This window comes from Periophthalmus magnuspinnatus, chromosome 2 (assembly GCF_009829125.3).
Source record: "Periophthalmus magnuspinnatus isolate fPerMag1 chromosome 2, fPerMag1.2.pri, whole genome shotgun sequence".
Lineage (NCBI taxonomy): Eukaryota > Metazoa > Chordata > Actinopteri > Gobiiformes > Gobiidae > Periophthalmus > Periophthalmus magnuspinnatus.
In genome coordinates, this window is record NC_047127.1 from 18,171,764 (window position 1) to 18,189,438 (window position 17,675).

The 17,675-nt window shown below is 40.9% G+C and overlaps 2 protein-coding genes across 3 annotated transcripts in view; both read right to left on the bottom strand.

The window, feature by feature from the left end:
* appa (amyloid beta (A4) precursor protein a) overlaps positions 1-17,675 on the bottom strand; it is a 67,463-nt gene that overhangs the window by 32,471 nt on the left and 17,317 nt on the right. For both annotated transcript variants that reach the window (XM_033977750.2, XM_033977758.2), the window contains exon 2: positions 1,305-1,472. In XM_033977750.2, the coding sequence (XP_033833641.1) occupies positions 1,305-1,472 (168 nt within the window). The remainder of the gene's footprint in view (positions 1-1,304; positions 1,473-17,675) is intronic.
* The window catches only part of LOC117384147 (A disintegrin and metalloproteinase with thrombospondin motifs 5), a 106,410-nt gene continuing 89,884 nt past the window's right edge, over positions 1,150-17,675 (bottom strand). Inside the window, 1 exon segment of the mRNA XM_033981434.2 lies at positions 1,150-1,170. The gene's annotated coding sequence lies outside the window, so the exon portion shown is untranslated.

The window sequence follows — 17,675 nt, forward strand, 5'->3', positions numbered from 1 at the left end:
TCTATTGATTAATTTCCTTGTCTGTTAATGACCAATGTTTCTTTTTTGACGTTTTAAACTTCTGTTGGTTGAATCAATTCTCATGTTCAGCCCTAAGAGGCAACTGCTGTTGTGATTTTGGACTTCACAAAAACAAATTGAATTGAATTAAAATAACATAAGTTACTAATTTGATTAATTATTGTGTTATTAACCGCAATTACTTAGGCCATGAAAATCGTGCCACAAATGCCTAATAGGGAGTGGGTGAACTTAGATTTTTCTTTGCACAACAAATGGACAACAGCATAACAGGCACAAGTTATACACAGGAAAACCTGCCTCTTCTCCCTGGCATTTAATATGATATGTTGGCATTTTATTGTTATTTCCTTTGTGTCGTGTGATCTGTATATTTGTTTTGTGTTAACTTTTATATGAAGCACTTACTGAAGTTGTTTTAAATGTGCGATATAAATACACTTGAACTAATTCTCTTGTAAAACCTTGGCGTCTGTTCCCAGACTCTGAAGTCCTTGTTCAAGTCCAGATAAGAAGTATCAAGGTGAACACAAAAATCAGGGTTATAAACATGGTACAAAGTGCACTTTTATGTATGTTTTATTTATTCTATATCAAATCACAGACAAATGTGATGCACTGAGGACACATGGACACACAGGGGAATAATATCTGTGTCAAATATCGGCCAGATACTGATATCGGGGAAAACCAGATATGACCTAAACTGATATTTGAAGTAATACATTTCCCATTCCTGTTTTATACCGTTTAGTCCTGATGCAGTATTATGGTAGTATTATAGTTCCAAAATTTGCATGACAGGTTAGACTGCTCACACTAAAACATACTAAACATCAATATATTCAAGATTTTACAAAACTAGGGGGTTATACTTTTACTTCCTGGTTGGGCAATATTGCACACCTAGAGATAATTCCATGACCTAGCAACCATAATATAAACAAGGGTCAGGACTTACCTAATCATATCTATTGTATAATTTAGACATTTTATTTAATTCATCTTTTAAAACATGTTCTGTGTGTTCTGTTTTGGATGGAGTTTTCTGTGTTGACAGACAGAGGGATTCTGTTTTACAACTCAACGCTACTTCCTGTATTTTTGTACTTTTCTTCTCCAATTTTTTCCCCACAAACTGCCACTTAACTGAAGTAAAACTCTGATAAATATTTAGCAGAGGACACTAGACCAGCCTCTTCTCCTTGGCATTTAACAATATATCCGCATGAAACATGAAACCTGCTGCATACACTTTAACAGTATAATATTAATATTAGTACCTCCTGGCAGTAGTGCAGTATTCCCTCTTTAGTCCCGATACAGCTCTTGGTTCCTGATGGGTCGCTCTCCCATTTTCCCGTCTGGACGTTGATATGCATGTTGAGTTTTCCACAGAACATGGCCACTTGAGGCTCTGCTAACAGCCCCATGGAGACATCTGTGGGCACCTAAAGAGAGAGAGAAGAGGGGGTTAGGCAGAGGAAGACTATCACTAAATACATACGACCAAACAGTGGAAGAGAGAGAGGGGGAGAAGAGGGAGTCAAGTAAAACCCAGGCTCAAAGCTCCACTGTCTGAGGACTGAGCCTAGGGTTGTCAAAATAACACATTTTGAAGTGTGATATATTGCTGAGGGAAATATAGACAATAAATTAGGATGATAATATTGAAACCAGCGTGAGCGTGAGATTGACAGGCAGATTGGTGCAACGTCTGCAGTGATGCGGTCGCTGTATCGGTCAGTTGTGGTAAAGAAGGAGCTGAGTCTAAAGGCAAAGCTCTCGATTTACTGGTCAATCTACGTTCCTACCCTCACCTATGGTCATGAGCTCTGGGTAATGACCGAAAGGACAAGGCCGTGGATACAAGCGGCCGAAATGGGTTTCCTCCGTAGGGTGGCCGGGCGCACCCTTAGGGATAAGGTGAGGAGCTCTGTCACACGGGAGGAGCTCGGAGTAGAGCTGAGGTGGCTCGGGCATCTGCTCAGGATGCCTCCTGGATGCCTCCCTAGGGAGGTGTTTTGGGCATGTCCCACCGGGAGGAGGCACCGGGGAAGACCCAGGACACATTGGAGGGACTATGTCTCTCGGCTGGCCTGGGAACGCCTTGGGGTCCCACCGGAGGAGCTGGAGGAGGTGTGTCCGGGGTGAGGGAAGTCTGGGAGTCCCTGCTTAGACTGCTGCCCCCGTGACCCGGCCCCGGATAAGCGGAAGAAAATGGATGGATTGGATGGATGGATATTGAAACCAAACCATAAAACAGAATTATCCCTGGTTAAAAAATATGAGCTCCAATAAATAAATTACAGAATGCAACATTTAAGTAGTTTGTGTCAATAATGAGTCAGAAATAAGTCGATATAGTCATTATCAGGACAGGCCTAACTGAGCCGGGGTTAGGACCAGGGCAGCTGTGGCTACAATAGTATTTTTAGTGTGGACTGAATGAATGACACTGGAACAATGGAGTTAGTCCACTGTGGGACACTGGAACAATGGAGTTAGTCCACTGTGGGACAAATAAAGGCTCTCCTCTTACTACAGTGCAGTGCTTTGAGAGGCTTCCATGAGTCTGTAAAGCACATTACAAATGTCATTATTATTGTTAAAACAAGTTCATTTAAGTCAACCACACTCCAATAACACACATTATGTACTGAATGATTTGAGTAAAAATAACAGATTTGCCTTTAAGTGTGACAACAACACTCTGGCTGCTCTCCCACAAGAGAGGGAGAAGGAGAGCAAGGGAGGGAGAAAGGGAGGGAGAGAAGAAAGAGGGAGAGGAGGGCAGAGTGTGAGAGAGTGAGATAGGGGAACAGACATGTCTTTGTTGAGAGATAATCATGTTAGAGCTGCAGAGACTCTGGCACCAAAGAGAGAGAGGAGCCAGTGGAGTGCTGAGAGAGGAGCCAGTGGAGTGCTGAGAAGAGGAGCCAGTGGAGTGCTGGACGAGGAGCCCAGGAGCCAGAGGAGTGCTGAGAGAGGAGCCCAGGAGCCAGTGGAGTGCTGAGAGAGGAGCCCAGGAGCCAGTGGAGTGCTGAGAGAGGAGCCAGTGGAGTGCTGAGAGAGGAGCCAATGGAGTGCTGAGAGAGGAGCCAGACGAGTGCTGAGAGAGGAGCCCAGGAGCCAGAGGACTGCTGAGAGAGGAGCCAGTGGAATGCTGAGAGAGGAGCCAGTGGAGTGCTGAGAGAGGAGCCAGAGGAGTGCTGAGAGAGGAGCCCAGGAGCCAGAGGAGTGCTGAGAGAGGAGCCAGTGGAGTGCTGAGAGAGGAGCCAGTGGAGTGCTCAGAGAGGAGCCAGTGGAGTGCTCAGAGAGGAGCCAGAAGAGCCAGAGGTGTGCTGGGAGAGAAGCCAGAGGAGCCAGAAGAGTGCTGGGAGACAGGAACTTGAACTTTAATTATGAGCATTTGTTACACCAATGATCGTGTTGGTCCAGCCTCGATTCAAATATGGTTCTTGGGGGGTAAAACTTGCACACCCTGGTCAATTTTGGTATATTTTAAGATGTCAACATTTATTTCTTTTTGATTTTTGAACGAGACCTTATACCCTCGCTTTTGCATAACTTGCAAACATTAAACAAAATGCACATGCCTTTTGACAATGTATTACTCTCTACCATAGACCCCCATACTCCCCTTCAGCTCTCCCTTCTGTGTCCCCTTCAGGGCCTGTAGTATATCTGAGTGTTCACGAGAGCTTTCACACTAGCAGATGTCACACAGGATTACACTGGTCCATCTGTTTGAGAGGAGAGCCTCAAAACCACTGAGGTTTTAATCCATATGAATCAAGGTCCATGGGTTAGGACTGTTGCCATAGCAATTAACATCAGAAAAAACTAAATCTTATATCTTTTAAATGGAAAAAGTCCTTACTTAGGCCTGAACCAGAGACTAGACCAGAGACTTAGACCGGGGACAAGACCAGGGACTTAGACTGGGGACTAAGACTGGGGACTAGACCAGGGACTTAGACTGGGGACTAGACCAGGGACTATAAAAATGACATGGAGACCAAATCAAATAAAAAATGGAACAAAATCATGAATCAGCAAAAAGTGCAGCTATATTGTTCAAAATACAGTAATAATATAATAAAAGAAATGAACAATATCCTATGATAACATATATATTGATGTATTATATATCCTATGATGCCACTTCAGCATTTCAACTATATATATTTAACAAGCACAAACATGTATTCTCTAGTCCAGTGCATTAGTCAGATCACTACACACAACACAATGCCTTCATTTGACTGGCAAATCCCACTTCCTCCTTTGTATTTCCCCTTTACTACCTTCAGACCATCTTTCTTTCTTTTTCTTTCTTTATTGTTGACCTGTCCATGTACAAATGCATTAATCTTACAAAAGAAAAGATGATTTGTACCAGATTTAGCTACTGCTACCTTCCATGTGCAGTCCCTGGGCAGGGGGACACACATTAAAATACACATGTCATTATGATGACACTATAAGATCAGTTCATCATTAACATTAGCAGTAAAATACAATAAATGTCCCCATGTCCAGTACAGTATGTTTCCTACAGTCCAAATCAATATAAAAAATCATTATGTGCAGGTTTTTACAGTGAGACAGAACATTACAAATGAACCAGACTAATGTGAACACATTTGCTTATCTAAAATGTATTTTTTTAAATTTCTAGTAAAATTATTCAAATCTAAAGACAATTTCAGAGTCTGGACAGATTCCACTGTCTGATGGTTTGAAAAAAAAAAGGCCAACTGAGCAAAGGCCAAGGATCGTCACCAAAAAGAAACTAGAAACCGGAATTTTAATCCAAGCTTTCACTACATTTTTAAAGGTGCACTGTGTATCTTTTCTGGTGAAGGGTCGGCCACCTGCTTGTCTCCATGTAGACGCTATTACTCTGCCTCAAAGGGTACTAAATCAGCTCTACTGTGTTTGTGTGTGATATTCTTATAATTTGCACATTTTAAATCACAATATTCATCTAAAACAACATAATAAAATAAACAAGTCCGCTAACTTCTGCGTTTGAAAGCTGGGGTGTCCAATGGGAGCTGACGTCGTCGTAAACGTCACCACAACAAAGCGCAGCATGCTGTCGGCGCCCACTATGGATAGCTGTACATCACACTAGAGCAATTTTTAATTTTAATTTTTACCAAAATGACCTGCCGATTCCTACGAGTATCACCGATTAAGAAAATAAAACTGGAGATGGAAGTGCATAGCATGTAGTGGACACTCCACCAGAAAAGTCACATAGTGAACCTTTAATTTTATTTTGTCTTTGTTTAAAAATACAATAGTACATTTTCAAAACTCACCATAATAATAGTAGTAACCTCAAATATTTGAAAAAACCAACAGAACTTCATTCATTGTGGTATTTTTTTATTTCTGTATCTGGGTTAAGTGTTTTTACTGCATGCTCTGTATCATATGGTCTAAACTCAGGCTAAATTTAACTTTGGGCGGTAACGTGAAAATATACAATGTCTTTCTATACTCCGCCTTATTTTAAAGTTTACACTCAGACTGTAACAATACCATATGACTCAGTGAGAGAAGACTGAAATCTAAACCAGAACTAAACCAGGACTTGGACAGGGACTAAATCAGAGACTAGACTACTAAACCCGGAACTAAACCTGGACGAAACCTGGATTTAACTACGACTAGGCCTGGACTAAACCAGTAAAGCCAGGACTAGACTAATCCAAGAATCCCACACATTTCAGAACATGTTTGTCAAGGTCTACACTACAGAGTTAGTTTACACAGAATAAGACCCTATGGAGACAAGGGAGGGCATCTGACACACACAGGGAAATTTTGTTTTCAAAGAAGACATTATAATCTGTAAATAATTCGAGTTTTGATAATTGTGAACATTCAAATTATAATGAATATTCCAGCTCTAGAGGTCTGGTTGTCACTTTCAATGTGATTTCACACTGAGGTCTTTGGTCCGGACTTGGCACTATAATCCCACAGAAGGGATTATGTGGGCCAGAAACCCCCCCGGTCCCAATCTGCTCCATAGTCCTGGTGTAGTCTTGGTTTAGTTCCGATTTAGTCAGAGTGTAGTTCTGTTATAATATTCATTTGGTCTTAGTTTAGTCCTTTCATAGACCTGGCTTTGTTCTTGTTTGGATTTGGTGTAGTCCCAGTGTAGTCCCAGTTTAATTCCAATAAAATCCTGTTATTCATAGTCTTGGTTTAGTCCTGGCCATAGTCCTGATCATAGTCCTGGTCATAGTCCTGGTCATAGTCCTGGTCATAGTCCTGGTCATAGTCCTGGTCATAGTCCTGGTCATAGTCCTGGTCATAGTCCTGGTCATAGTCCTTGTTGAGTCCTGCCTTACAACTGAGTTCATTTATCCAGATCTAGTTGTGGTCAAGTCCCGGTCGAGTCCCGATTTGGTTTCGTCAGTCTTGATATAGTCTAGGTCTAGCCCTTTTTTAGTCCTGATATAGTGCTGGTTTATTCTTTTGTTTAGCCCAGCTTAGTCCTTGTATAGTCCTGGTTTAATTTTAATTTTGGTCCAGATCTAACCCAAGTTTAGCAGCACAGTCATTTCTTGTCATTGCCTGGAGTATACAGAGCAAAGCATCATGGTCGTTGTAGTTCTTTCTGCTTCTATAACTGCTGCTACAAAACAGTGCATTTTACCTTAAGAGCTTGTTATTCAATAGATCTGTTATATTATAGATTTGCTGTAAATCGTGAGTACTTGATTGAATAAGAGTTAGCGAAACGTTGTTGCTTGTAAAACCATTGGGATGCCAGATAAAATGGGTTACAAGGGACATTTTGCATTTGTTTTTGTCTCATAAAAACAAATACCATTTCTTCCTATATTCATTTCCTGACTTCCTCATAAGTCTTCTGTCTGCTCCAAAACATGTGCTTTCACTGACAGAGTAGTGTTGTCACAATGCTACCATGTTAAACTCTGTTTCAATGGAACAGACTATATACCAATTCTGATATCATGTAGGGATGGAACAATAAACAATAATGTTTATCATTGACAATAATCTTTTGTGACATTTTATGTAATCGTGATAATCGCCGTTATATCACCAGAATGTGCAGAAAAAAATTATTTATTCACAGTGAGTTGACAGGGGGGACAAAGGGGCCCAGAGTTGGCCCAAATTTCAGCGATCCAGAATATTATCTGCTAAAGCGTAGTTGTTTTCACTGATAAAATACTGTAACAGTTGTTTAAACATGAAACTTATTCCATAACATTTTTAAACTACCAGCAACTTATATTGCAATATAATTGTTTGTGTGCCAATTATCATGGCCAAAATAATTGCAATTAAAGTCGCAAGCGGCATCGAACGGCCCTCGCGGGCCATGCTTCACACTTGGCCGACCCAGCACTCCCTCTAGGTGGCGCTGACGTGCCAGTTTTGTCCGTGTTATTGCAGCTTTGGGCTGTACTTGTCACTAAACAAAGTCTACACACAGTGTAAGGACTGATGCAGAAAATGGAAAAATATGGGTTTTTCCAGGCATCGCTATGGCAACACCGTGCAAAATACAAACTTGGCCCCCTAGACTTTTTTGACAGGGACGACCTGAAGAATCACTGTGCCAAATGTCACATTCCTAAATGAAGCAAATAAGTCGTTACAAGACTTTGAAATGTACGAAAATTTGGAAATTTTCCCATTAGGATAACATGGGCTCTTTTGCGCATCGCCATGGCAACCCAGTGAAAAAAATGACATGGGTCCCATTGACTTTTTTGATCAGGGTGACATGAAGAGTCATGGTGCCAAATTTCACATTATTCCATGAAACTAATATTGTTCCCATGAATGGGAAAAATTGGGAGGTTTCCCGTTAGGATAACATAGGCAGTTTGGTGCATCGTCATGGCAGCACGGAGCAAAAAAACACATGGGTCTGATTGATTTTATTGATTGGGATGACCCAATGGAATTTTGTGTCAAATTTGGTAACATTTGGAAAAACAAAATTTTCAGCCTTCCATACAAATTTATTTGTTATTCTGTAGGGGGCGCTGTCGCGCCAATAGAGTTTCGTTCATAATGAGTAGCTTTAGGCCAAAAAGTTTTACAAGTGATTCGAATTTGAGCCAAATTGGACCTTGTACGCGCAACTTCGTGAAAACAGTAAGCAATAGGCCCTACGCCCTGTATGGGCTCGGACCTAATAAAATGTCTCTATCGTCCCATGCCTAATACCACGATGATAATAAAAACACTCTTTCCTTAGACAATAAAACATGATGGTCAACATTAAATGGTAGTACTTTGTGCGTGCAGTAGGTTCATAGTGGTCCGTGTGTGTGTGTGCGGTAGGGATGGGACGATATACGATAATATCGTTAATCGTGATAAATAAGGTCCGCAATTAATCGTTCGTGGCATTTTTTTAATATAATTTAATTTAAATATAATCGCGCACGATTATAATCGCCTTTACGGCACCACACTGCCTCACATTTCCAGTTCCAATACAATGTTTAGATGTTAGTTTGTGGTGTTTGCCCACTCTGTCATAGCAATGACACTTGTAGCTTCTGTGCTTATCTCTGTCTGAACTATATTCTGTCAGATATCAACAATAAACAAAGTCTGATCCGTAACTCTCCACAGGAACGTACCAGCGCGCGCTTCACCCGTGCTCACAGATGAGACGCTAATGTGTGCACATCATACATATAGAACATATTTTTACCTACAATAATGCAAACTGCAGAATAAAACAACACCTTTTAAACAATAGACAAATTAAGTCTAATTCATACAGCTAAACACAAATGTGCCAGAGCGCATGGTCCAAATGTGCATTATGCACAGAAGCAATTCTTATACATGGTATATTTTACCTACAATTAAGTCAATAGCAGAATAAACCACGCTTACCGATCGAGAACAGCATCCAATCCATCAAAAAATAAGGTCCTTTACTCCTGAGTCCACTGTGGGATCTTCACTCTTTGCCAGGTCAGAGATGCCTCTAGTTTAACTGGTACAAACATCCACAGTGTCCTCGGTCGCGTCCTCCCTTTGGTTTGTCCGCTTCGTCATGTTTAAAACGCAAAACAACAGTGCGTAAAATGCGCCATTATGCACAGATTTCTGCATCCACTCGTTCCCCAATTCACCAAAGTGCCTTAATTAAAAAAATTAAGTGTTCGTCGACGGGCACTTTTGTCACTTCCGTCGCAACAAGGACCGGTCCATTTTGGCAGCATGGCATTGAGGAGTACACATTTTCTTCCGGGTACGTCTGTTTACGGAAAACCATGCCATGTGATACATCATCCTGTCCCGCTGCTCATTGGCTGTAAGGAGAAAACGTCACTAAATGTGTGTGATGTAATTGGTTGATTCTACAAGGGGAAGAGTGGGGTGTAAACTTTCAGTCATCTGTAGCACTGATTCGCTGTCTGCGGCCTCAGTAACCCACAGCCCCCACCTTATTGGCCAACACTGGTGTCAATCACAAGCTAACACACGTGTTTAGCACTGGGGAACAAAGTTGGTGCTGTCAGAAGTTTATTATGCCTGAAATCGACAAAAGAAATGCAAAGAAGTGACGGAGCAGATTTCATATTTGGAGTACTTTCCTGTAGCAGAGGAGCTTTCCTGGACATGGAGGATCTTATTTTGTGGACATAATTTCTTGACTGGATTATATTCTCTGGACCTTTACGGAACAAATGAGGCCAACTTTGTGTGAATATGTTGATGTTTGACAGAACCAGAGCGCTCAATGGTAAGTGAAGTCCAAATTCACACTTTGTGACTTTTCTGTAAAAACGTCTTTCCTGTCAGCACTGTGGTGATTGCAGGTGAAAATGGTTTGCATATCCAGAAAGACGAGCGCCGCAGCTTTCATTTGATGTGCAGATTGTTTGTGCGGGTGACACAGAAGTGTATGTACATTGCTGTAAATTTGTAAAGTAGGCCCGGGCCGTCGGAACGTTAACACGTTAATAATTATCGCGATAATATCGTTAATCGCGATTATTTTGGCCACGATAATCGTGAGTCTAAAATTTAATATAGTCCCATCCCTAGTGTGCAGGTGTGTGCGCTTGCATGCGTGTGTATACTAGTCTATGTGTCTTATACTTGTGAACGATACAGAGAGAAATCATTTTAAACATATTCAGAAAAGGTTCATTTCTGTCCTGTGAATGGGACTTTCTTAGTATCAATACCTGCTCAAACGAGTGTTTAGTTTCAATACTAACTTTAGTATCGATTAGTATTGTCAAAAGCACTGTTCCCTCTAAGCTGTGCACGTGCGCATTTGCACACTGCTGACACGGTCTCCGCGCACAGAAAATCTGTGCTACGCACAAAAAAATCAAACTGGAGTTGAAAATAAAATAAACACACAACAATTCATTCTGCGCTACTTTTCAATGTGAGTCAGTGAGTGTGACCGGGGACGAGCTGCTCCAGCCAATTATGTGATTTACATATGTATTTGCGCAGCTTATCAATGTCATTGACAGGCGTCCTCATGCGCCGCTACCAGAGTTTTAGCCGATGTGGCCGATGTGGAGTGAAAACTCGCTAATGATTCTAAGTGCTGTTTAACCCCTTAACTTTCCGATGGCCCGCCCGCGGGCACAGATCCGATTTTACAGCAGTTTTGCATTTTAAACATGACGAAACGGACAAAACAAAGGAAGTACGTGACCGAGGACACTGTGGATGTTTGTACAAGTTAAACTAGAGGCATTTCGGACCCGGAGCGGTTTGTGGAACCGAGTGAAGATCTCACGGTGGACTCAGGAGCAGAGGACCTTATGTGCTGATGGACTGGATGCTGTTCCTGATCGGTAAGCGTGGTTTATTCTGCTGTTGACTTACTTGTGGGTCAAATGTGTATTATGTGTAATCATTAGCATTAGCTAATGCCAATCTGTGCCCCCCCGACCACCACCAATCATCACGCACACACCACTTGGGTGAAGTGTCTTGCCTAAGGACACAATGACAGAAGTTGGTCCGAGCGGGACTCGATCCTCCAACCTCTGTCACAGAATGACTGTCACACTGTCACATGTACAGTGTATTTTTAGTTTACAGTGTGTGTTTGTTTACATTTTGAAATGTGTGTTTGTTCACTGTTTGCAGTGTGTGGTTTGTAAATATATATTTATTTTGACCCATACCACTTGTTTTGAATATATTTTATATACAAATACACATTATATATTGTGTTTTGATATGATATGTAAATGTACAGTAATAGAACAGCTGTGCAGATACAGATTCCTCTCAGTGTGTATTGGTCATTGAATACTGTCACTAGTTTATGAGTTGTAAAAATCAAGCAAAAGCTTCACACAATGGCTTATACTCATAATACAAGTCAGAGCTTTATCATAAAAATGTGAAGTATGTTTTCAACATTGGAGTTTACAGTTGGCTTGGTTTGGTTGGAAGCTCATGTTTTGCAATAGTTAAAATTTAATATTTATACTTCCAATAGCATTAACATACTACACAGGTCATGAGCAAGATTTTTGTCATTTTCATTGTATAAGTGGCTAAAGCACTTAATTAAAAGTCTTATAACAGAAATGTAAATGCAGTAATTTGATTCTTTTAATAAACCATTTAACTTGGATGGATGCGATGCAGCATGACCACAGTGCACAGGTCTGATGTTGCTCACAGTGGTCGATGGGACCGCTCAGGGAGTTTGTGTGTTTGCTCAGACTTGTGAAAAATTAGAGGGAACATTGGTCAAAAGTATCAAAAATCTGAGGATTGGCTGTAGACCTCTCCATTATGATCTGATTAGAATTATGCAACCAAAATCAGCAAATATATGCAAATTAAGTTGTTTAATCGCATTATTACATTTTGTGCACTGTGTAACTTTTCTGGGGATGGGAGTCCGGCACCTGCTCATCTCCATGGAGATGTTATTGCTTTGCTTAGAAAGTTCTGAGATGTAAAACAAAAAACTTACGCAACTGTCATTTACTCAGTTTTAGGGCTGAACCGGGACGGAACCAGACCTAGACCAGGTCTAGACCAGGCCTAAACTAGGCCTAGACCAGGCCTAGACCAGGCCTAGACCAGGCCTAGACCAGGACTAGACCAGGCCTAGACCAGGCCTAGACCAGGCCTAGACCAGGCCTAGACCAGGACTAGACCAGGCCTAAACCAGGCCTAAACCAGGACTAAACCAGGACTAAGCCGGGTCTGAATCAGATCCAACCAGGAGCAGTGTAAGCCTTAGATCTGTTGAGATTTGTTTATTTGTGACCCAAATGAGCGCAGTACATTTGACCTGAATCTCTAGACTGTGGAGCAAACATGATGTGACTCTTGTATGAGATCTGGGTCAGACTGGAGCGTTTCACCTGTTTAACACAGTCCCACTTAAACACAGGCCTCTGCTGTTTCATACAGCAGCTCTCCAGGTCAAAATAAGTGTTTTAGCCTCTTAAGCATGCTAGTTGCTGTTAGCTTTGATTGTTGCAAATGCATTAGGTAAGTGAGGGATAACTTTGGACCACTGCAAACAGTTTTAAAGTAAAAGTTTAGTGTAAAAACCAGGTAAAGTGCATTTAAGATAATTTCAGAACCTCAATACTACACAAAAACAAACTACACAATCATTTCCAAAGTTGTGTTTACCACAGAATTGTGTGAGCTGAAGAGATTTAAAGCAGCAATAAATAACTTTTCCGGTTGAGGGTCTGTCACTTGCTTGTCTCCATGGAGATGTTGCCACAGTCCTACTAAAATACTCTTTCATTTCACCATACCAGATCCCTACCCCCCTCCCTCTCTCCTCTCTTACCCTGAAAACCCCTTTACTCCTCCCTCTTACCCCTGGAGCGGGCCTGGGTCTCTGTGATAAGAACCATCACATTACCCACAGCTTTATGCCCCAGTGGGACCCTCCCTCAAACTACTCACATACATATAACGGCCCTCTTTCACCACAGCAAAGTGATATGGCCCTCTGATTTATGAGCTGTTAGCAGCTAACTGTATTTCAACTATTAACAACCAGCTACTTACATAAACAGCCAGTAGCAGTAGTAGGAGTAGTAGTAGTAGTAGTAGCTGCAGGAGTAGTAATAGCAGTAGCAGTAGCAGAAGCTGCATTTTTTGTTGTAGTATTGTGAAAGAAATTTGAATTGTGTCAATGTTTCAACACTCAACCAAGCAATACGTGGCGTCGGCAGCAGCGGCAGTAGCGGCGGCGGCGGCAGCGGTAGTAGGTACAATAGCTGCAGTACCATTATTAGCTCTGTGCACTTGACTGAATTTTAACTGGGTTAATAATTACTATATTAATCAATAACACTATAGTGGTACACTATGTAACAGTTTTTCTGTTGAGAACAAATGATTGTCATATGGAGATGTTATTGCTCTATCTGAAGGCATTAAACGTATGAATCTTGCATTTATATTCTGTTATGCATTACATGAAAAATATCTTGGAAAAACATGCATTGAGAGTGACCTATAACTTGGCCTGGTGGTGTCACCTACGTGCTTTAATGGGGATGGGTTTAATGCCACACGAGGAAACATTTCAGGATAAGTAATAACATCTCCATGGAGACGAGCAGTTACATTGTGCAATTTTAACAAGTCACTTTTAACTTTTACTTTGTAGCAGTAGCATTAAAGTAGCTGTTTTTCAAACTGCATATACTAAACTCTTCTTCATGAGCTACATTGATTTATTAACATTTAGCAGGTAGCTGTATTTCTACCTGTGACAAGCAGCGGTTTACATGAAACAGTCATAAACCTGCATGTTCTGTTAGCGGCATTTATGACCTGAAAGTACTACGTGTGAGTTAGGCAGTTAAACTATATGGGTTTACTTATGCACGATGTTGACTGAATGTATGTGTACTAAAAGATATTTACTACAGAAAGCTACAAGCACAGAGGGTATGGACGATGTCGTACGGATGCACTAAAGTAGCTGCATGAAAAGGTAATGTTGGTGGTAGTAGTAGTGCAGTAGCAGTTGTAGTATTAATAATATTGCATTAGTCTTATATACTGCTTTTCCAGACAGCACTATGTAAGAGCCAGACTATATGTCCCACCCTGCTCACATACAGAGATCTGACATGGACATTTGGCCCCAAGAAGTAGTCGTTAGTCATAGTAGTTGGTAATAATATAGTACCAAAATTGTGCCGTTTATTAGTAGAAGTAGTCATGGTAGTGGTCGTAGTAGTGTAGGTGCAGTTGATAGTAGTAGTGAACTGCTACACCTAATTACTCCAGATCTTGTAGTATTAGGCATTGGCAAATCTGCTCTTTTTGTGCTGTTGCCAAAGTGATTAGAACAACCTTCTGCTCCACAATGGGAAAGGTGCAGTCACCATGACAACAGGCAGAAAAATGTGCAAGAACTTGTGCAATCTTTCCACAGAATGGCTCCAGCATCTGTCTCATAACATTTGGATAACTGTCAAAAGTTATTTGAATATTTGGTTGTTCAGGGTTGGCTACAAAAATATCTAAAAATTATCCAAATTACGGTAGGCTTATATTTGTTTATTAAAGGTTCACTGTCATTTTTCTAGTAAAGGGTCTGTCACCTACCTGTCTCCATGGAGATGTTATTGCCTGGAACGCACCAAAGTATGGCATTAAACTGAGCTGAACCTCTAATTCAGGGATGTCAAGCCCATTTTCACAATGGAGATGGAGACAAGCAGGTTACAAGGTGCACCTTTAAGTAACAGAATATAAAATGTGATTAGGCCTGTCAGAGCCACTACATGACATATGGAACAATACTTTTTAAGGGTCAATACCTATCATGCTACTTTTTCTCTGTACTAGAAGGGAACATTTATGATCATATTTGAGCTGTAGAGGGTATAATAACTGCCCGGATTCAGTGTAAGCAAAGTGTTTCTTTTGTTGTATTGCTGATCATGTTCATTAACAATTCAATATTATTTTTTTCGTCTTCAAACTGTGATTGTGACTAAAGTGGGTAAAGTAGTTTTATAATGCAGTCATAATCATCATTATTGACCTTGTTATGTAGTGGCACTTCCAGTTAAGCGGGATTCCCTTTCATCCCAGTTCAATGGAGAATTTGGGAAAAGTTTCTTCTCTGATAAAGTAATCACACTGCTGAATTCTAAGAGTTTCAAGCAATTAAGAAAAATGGGAAAAAAAAAGTGCATACGTCACAGTGGGGGAGGTGTAAGTCACAGTGGGTGTGTACTGGTGGAGGTAACAACGGGGGCAGATCAGCAAAATGGCGCCTTGAAAATAAGCGATTAAAGATGACTCAAAAATGAATCACAATCCAACTTCTGGTGAATAAACAGTGAAACAACTATAATATAAAAGCTTTGAAAAGTAAATGTTGCAGAATAGATCTGCTTTAAAATAGTTTTGTAGTTCGTATAGAACTTATTTGCTGTCGAGATCAGCTGCATGCAAAATAATGACTAATGACTCTGGTGGTGCCCAGGACAGCCTCTGGAACAGGTGGACTTTAAAGTGGCAGCATGGGGCTATTCCTGACTCCACTTCCTGTTTGCTTCCTGGACAGAGACGCCCTTCCTGTATAAGAACATTTGAGCATCACACTGACTGAAATCATGTTTAGGCTTATGACACTTTTGGGATGCCATGTTGTCAAATATTACAATAGTTTTGTTTCTTGAATGGTCCAAAGTCGATGTTGGCATTTCCAAGGCTCAGTATCAATTTCACACTTGGACTGATGGATTGGGAAGAGATAGAGGAAAAAGAGGGAGAAAGAGAAAGAGAGAGAGAGAGGGTGAAAAAGAAGGAGGGTGAAAAAGAGGGGGGGTCAGAAGGAGAGCAAGAGGGAGAGAGAAGGGATAGAAAAGTCCTTTGAGAAATGAGAAAGGTCTGAACAAGTGAGTCAGCAAGAACAGATGGAGAAAGAGAGAGGGGAGTTATAGAGAGGTGCATGGGACCAGCGTACAAGGATGTGGGGTAGTAGTAGTAGTAGTAGTAGGTAGTAGTTGTAATATTATTATTAGGTAGTATAGGTATAAGGTAGTACAGTCAGAGGAGTGGTATTAAGCTTTCCATATATAATGACTTCCTTATCAGCTAATATTTGTACTACCTGACTCTTAATAACATGGACCTGTGTGAGGTTAAGGTACAATTCCTGTTGGGAAATGTTTTGTTCTTTTCATCAGCTCACAAATTTGAGGGATTTTTGTTTTCTGACGGATACAAGCTTTAGTGAATTGGCTAATTCAATTCAGCAGTACTTCACATATTCAACTTTAGTGCACTTTTACAATGACATAATATCAAATTTCTCAAACATTGTGAAAGTTACAGGTCAGATCTGTGTGTAGGCAAATCCACTCGCAGTAAGGATACAGGTTTTCTCAGGTATTTTCGAAACAAACACTGCTAAATGCACGATGGATAGTTTAAAGCCCCCTTGTGGAACATTCCAGGCAAAACAATAGTATTTCCAAGGAGAAATGGAGACGTGTGTGGAGCCATCAAAATGCTCTGTTTGAACTGTGTAAAAGTCCGACTAGGTCAATATTTTGTGTTGTGTTTGTGAATCTCTGATGAAATAAAGATGCACAAATACATTTTTCATTTGCTCTGCTTAAAATTTGGCTGTGACACAAAAACTAAGCAATAATTCACAGTCTTTAGGGGTGGAGTTCAGTGAAGTGAATTATGAAACAAGTTATAATTCCACTGCCCTGATTTAAATCTGGTTTAGACCTGGTTCAGTCCTGGCTCAGTCCTGGCTCAGTCCTGGCTCAGTCCTGGCTCAGTCCTGGCTCAGTCCTGGCTCAGTCCTGGCTCAGTCCTGGCTCAGTCCTGGCTCAGTCCTGGCTCAGTCCTGGCTCAGTCCTGGCTCAGTCCTGGCTCAGTCCTGGCTCAGTCCTGGCTCAGTCTTTTCCTGTTTCTGGGTGTATCTTGCATTATTGTCTGCACTTGCCCCTGTGACAAATCAGCATTCATTTGAACCACACCTTTATAACTGATAATCCCCTGATCATCTTTCCAGCCCTTTTTATTCAAACCTTAAATATGATGAGAAACCAAGAAAGCCAGAGCCCAAAATTCAAAAATATATTTTTTGGTTGTTTGTTTTTTGTTTTGTTTTTTCAAATTCAAGAGACTACCATTTTTTGAGCAAATGTCCCAAGTGTCATTTCAGTTTCAAAGTGGAATCCTAGAGCTTTTAAATACATATATTTGTTAAAGGTGCAATGTGTAACTTCTCTAGTGTGGTGTGTGCACTCATTGTCTCCATGGTGATGTTAGTACTTTGCCTAGAAGGTTCCACAGCATGGCACTGAATATATTTTCTAGCATTTTTCTCATCATGGGCGTTTTTATTGCTAAGAAATACCTTGAAAAATATGTAGGCTCGCCTCTCCACAGATCTGACCTTTCACTTGGCTTGATCGTATCACCTTCTTGTCTCCATGGAGACAGTTATGTTTTATGCCATATTGCGTTAAACATGAAATACCAACTTTAATTGTTTTTTGTAACATGTTTAGTCCTAGTTTAGGTCTGTTTTTAGTTCACATTCAGTCTGTGTGAGTCCCGGTTTGGTCCCGGTTCAGTCCCGGTGCAGTCCCGGTTTGATTTTGGTTTAG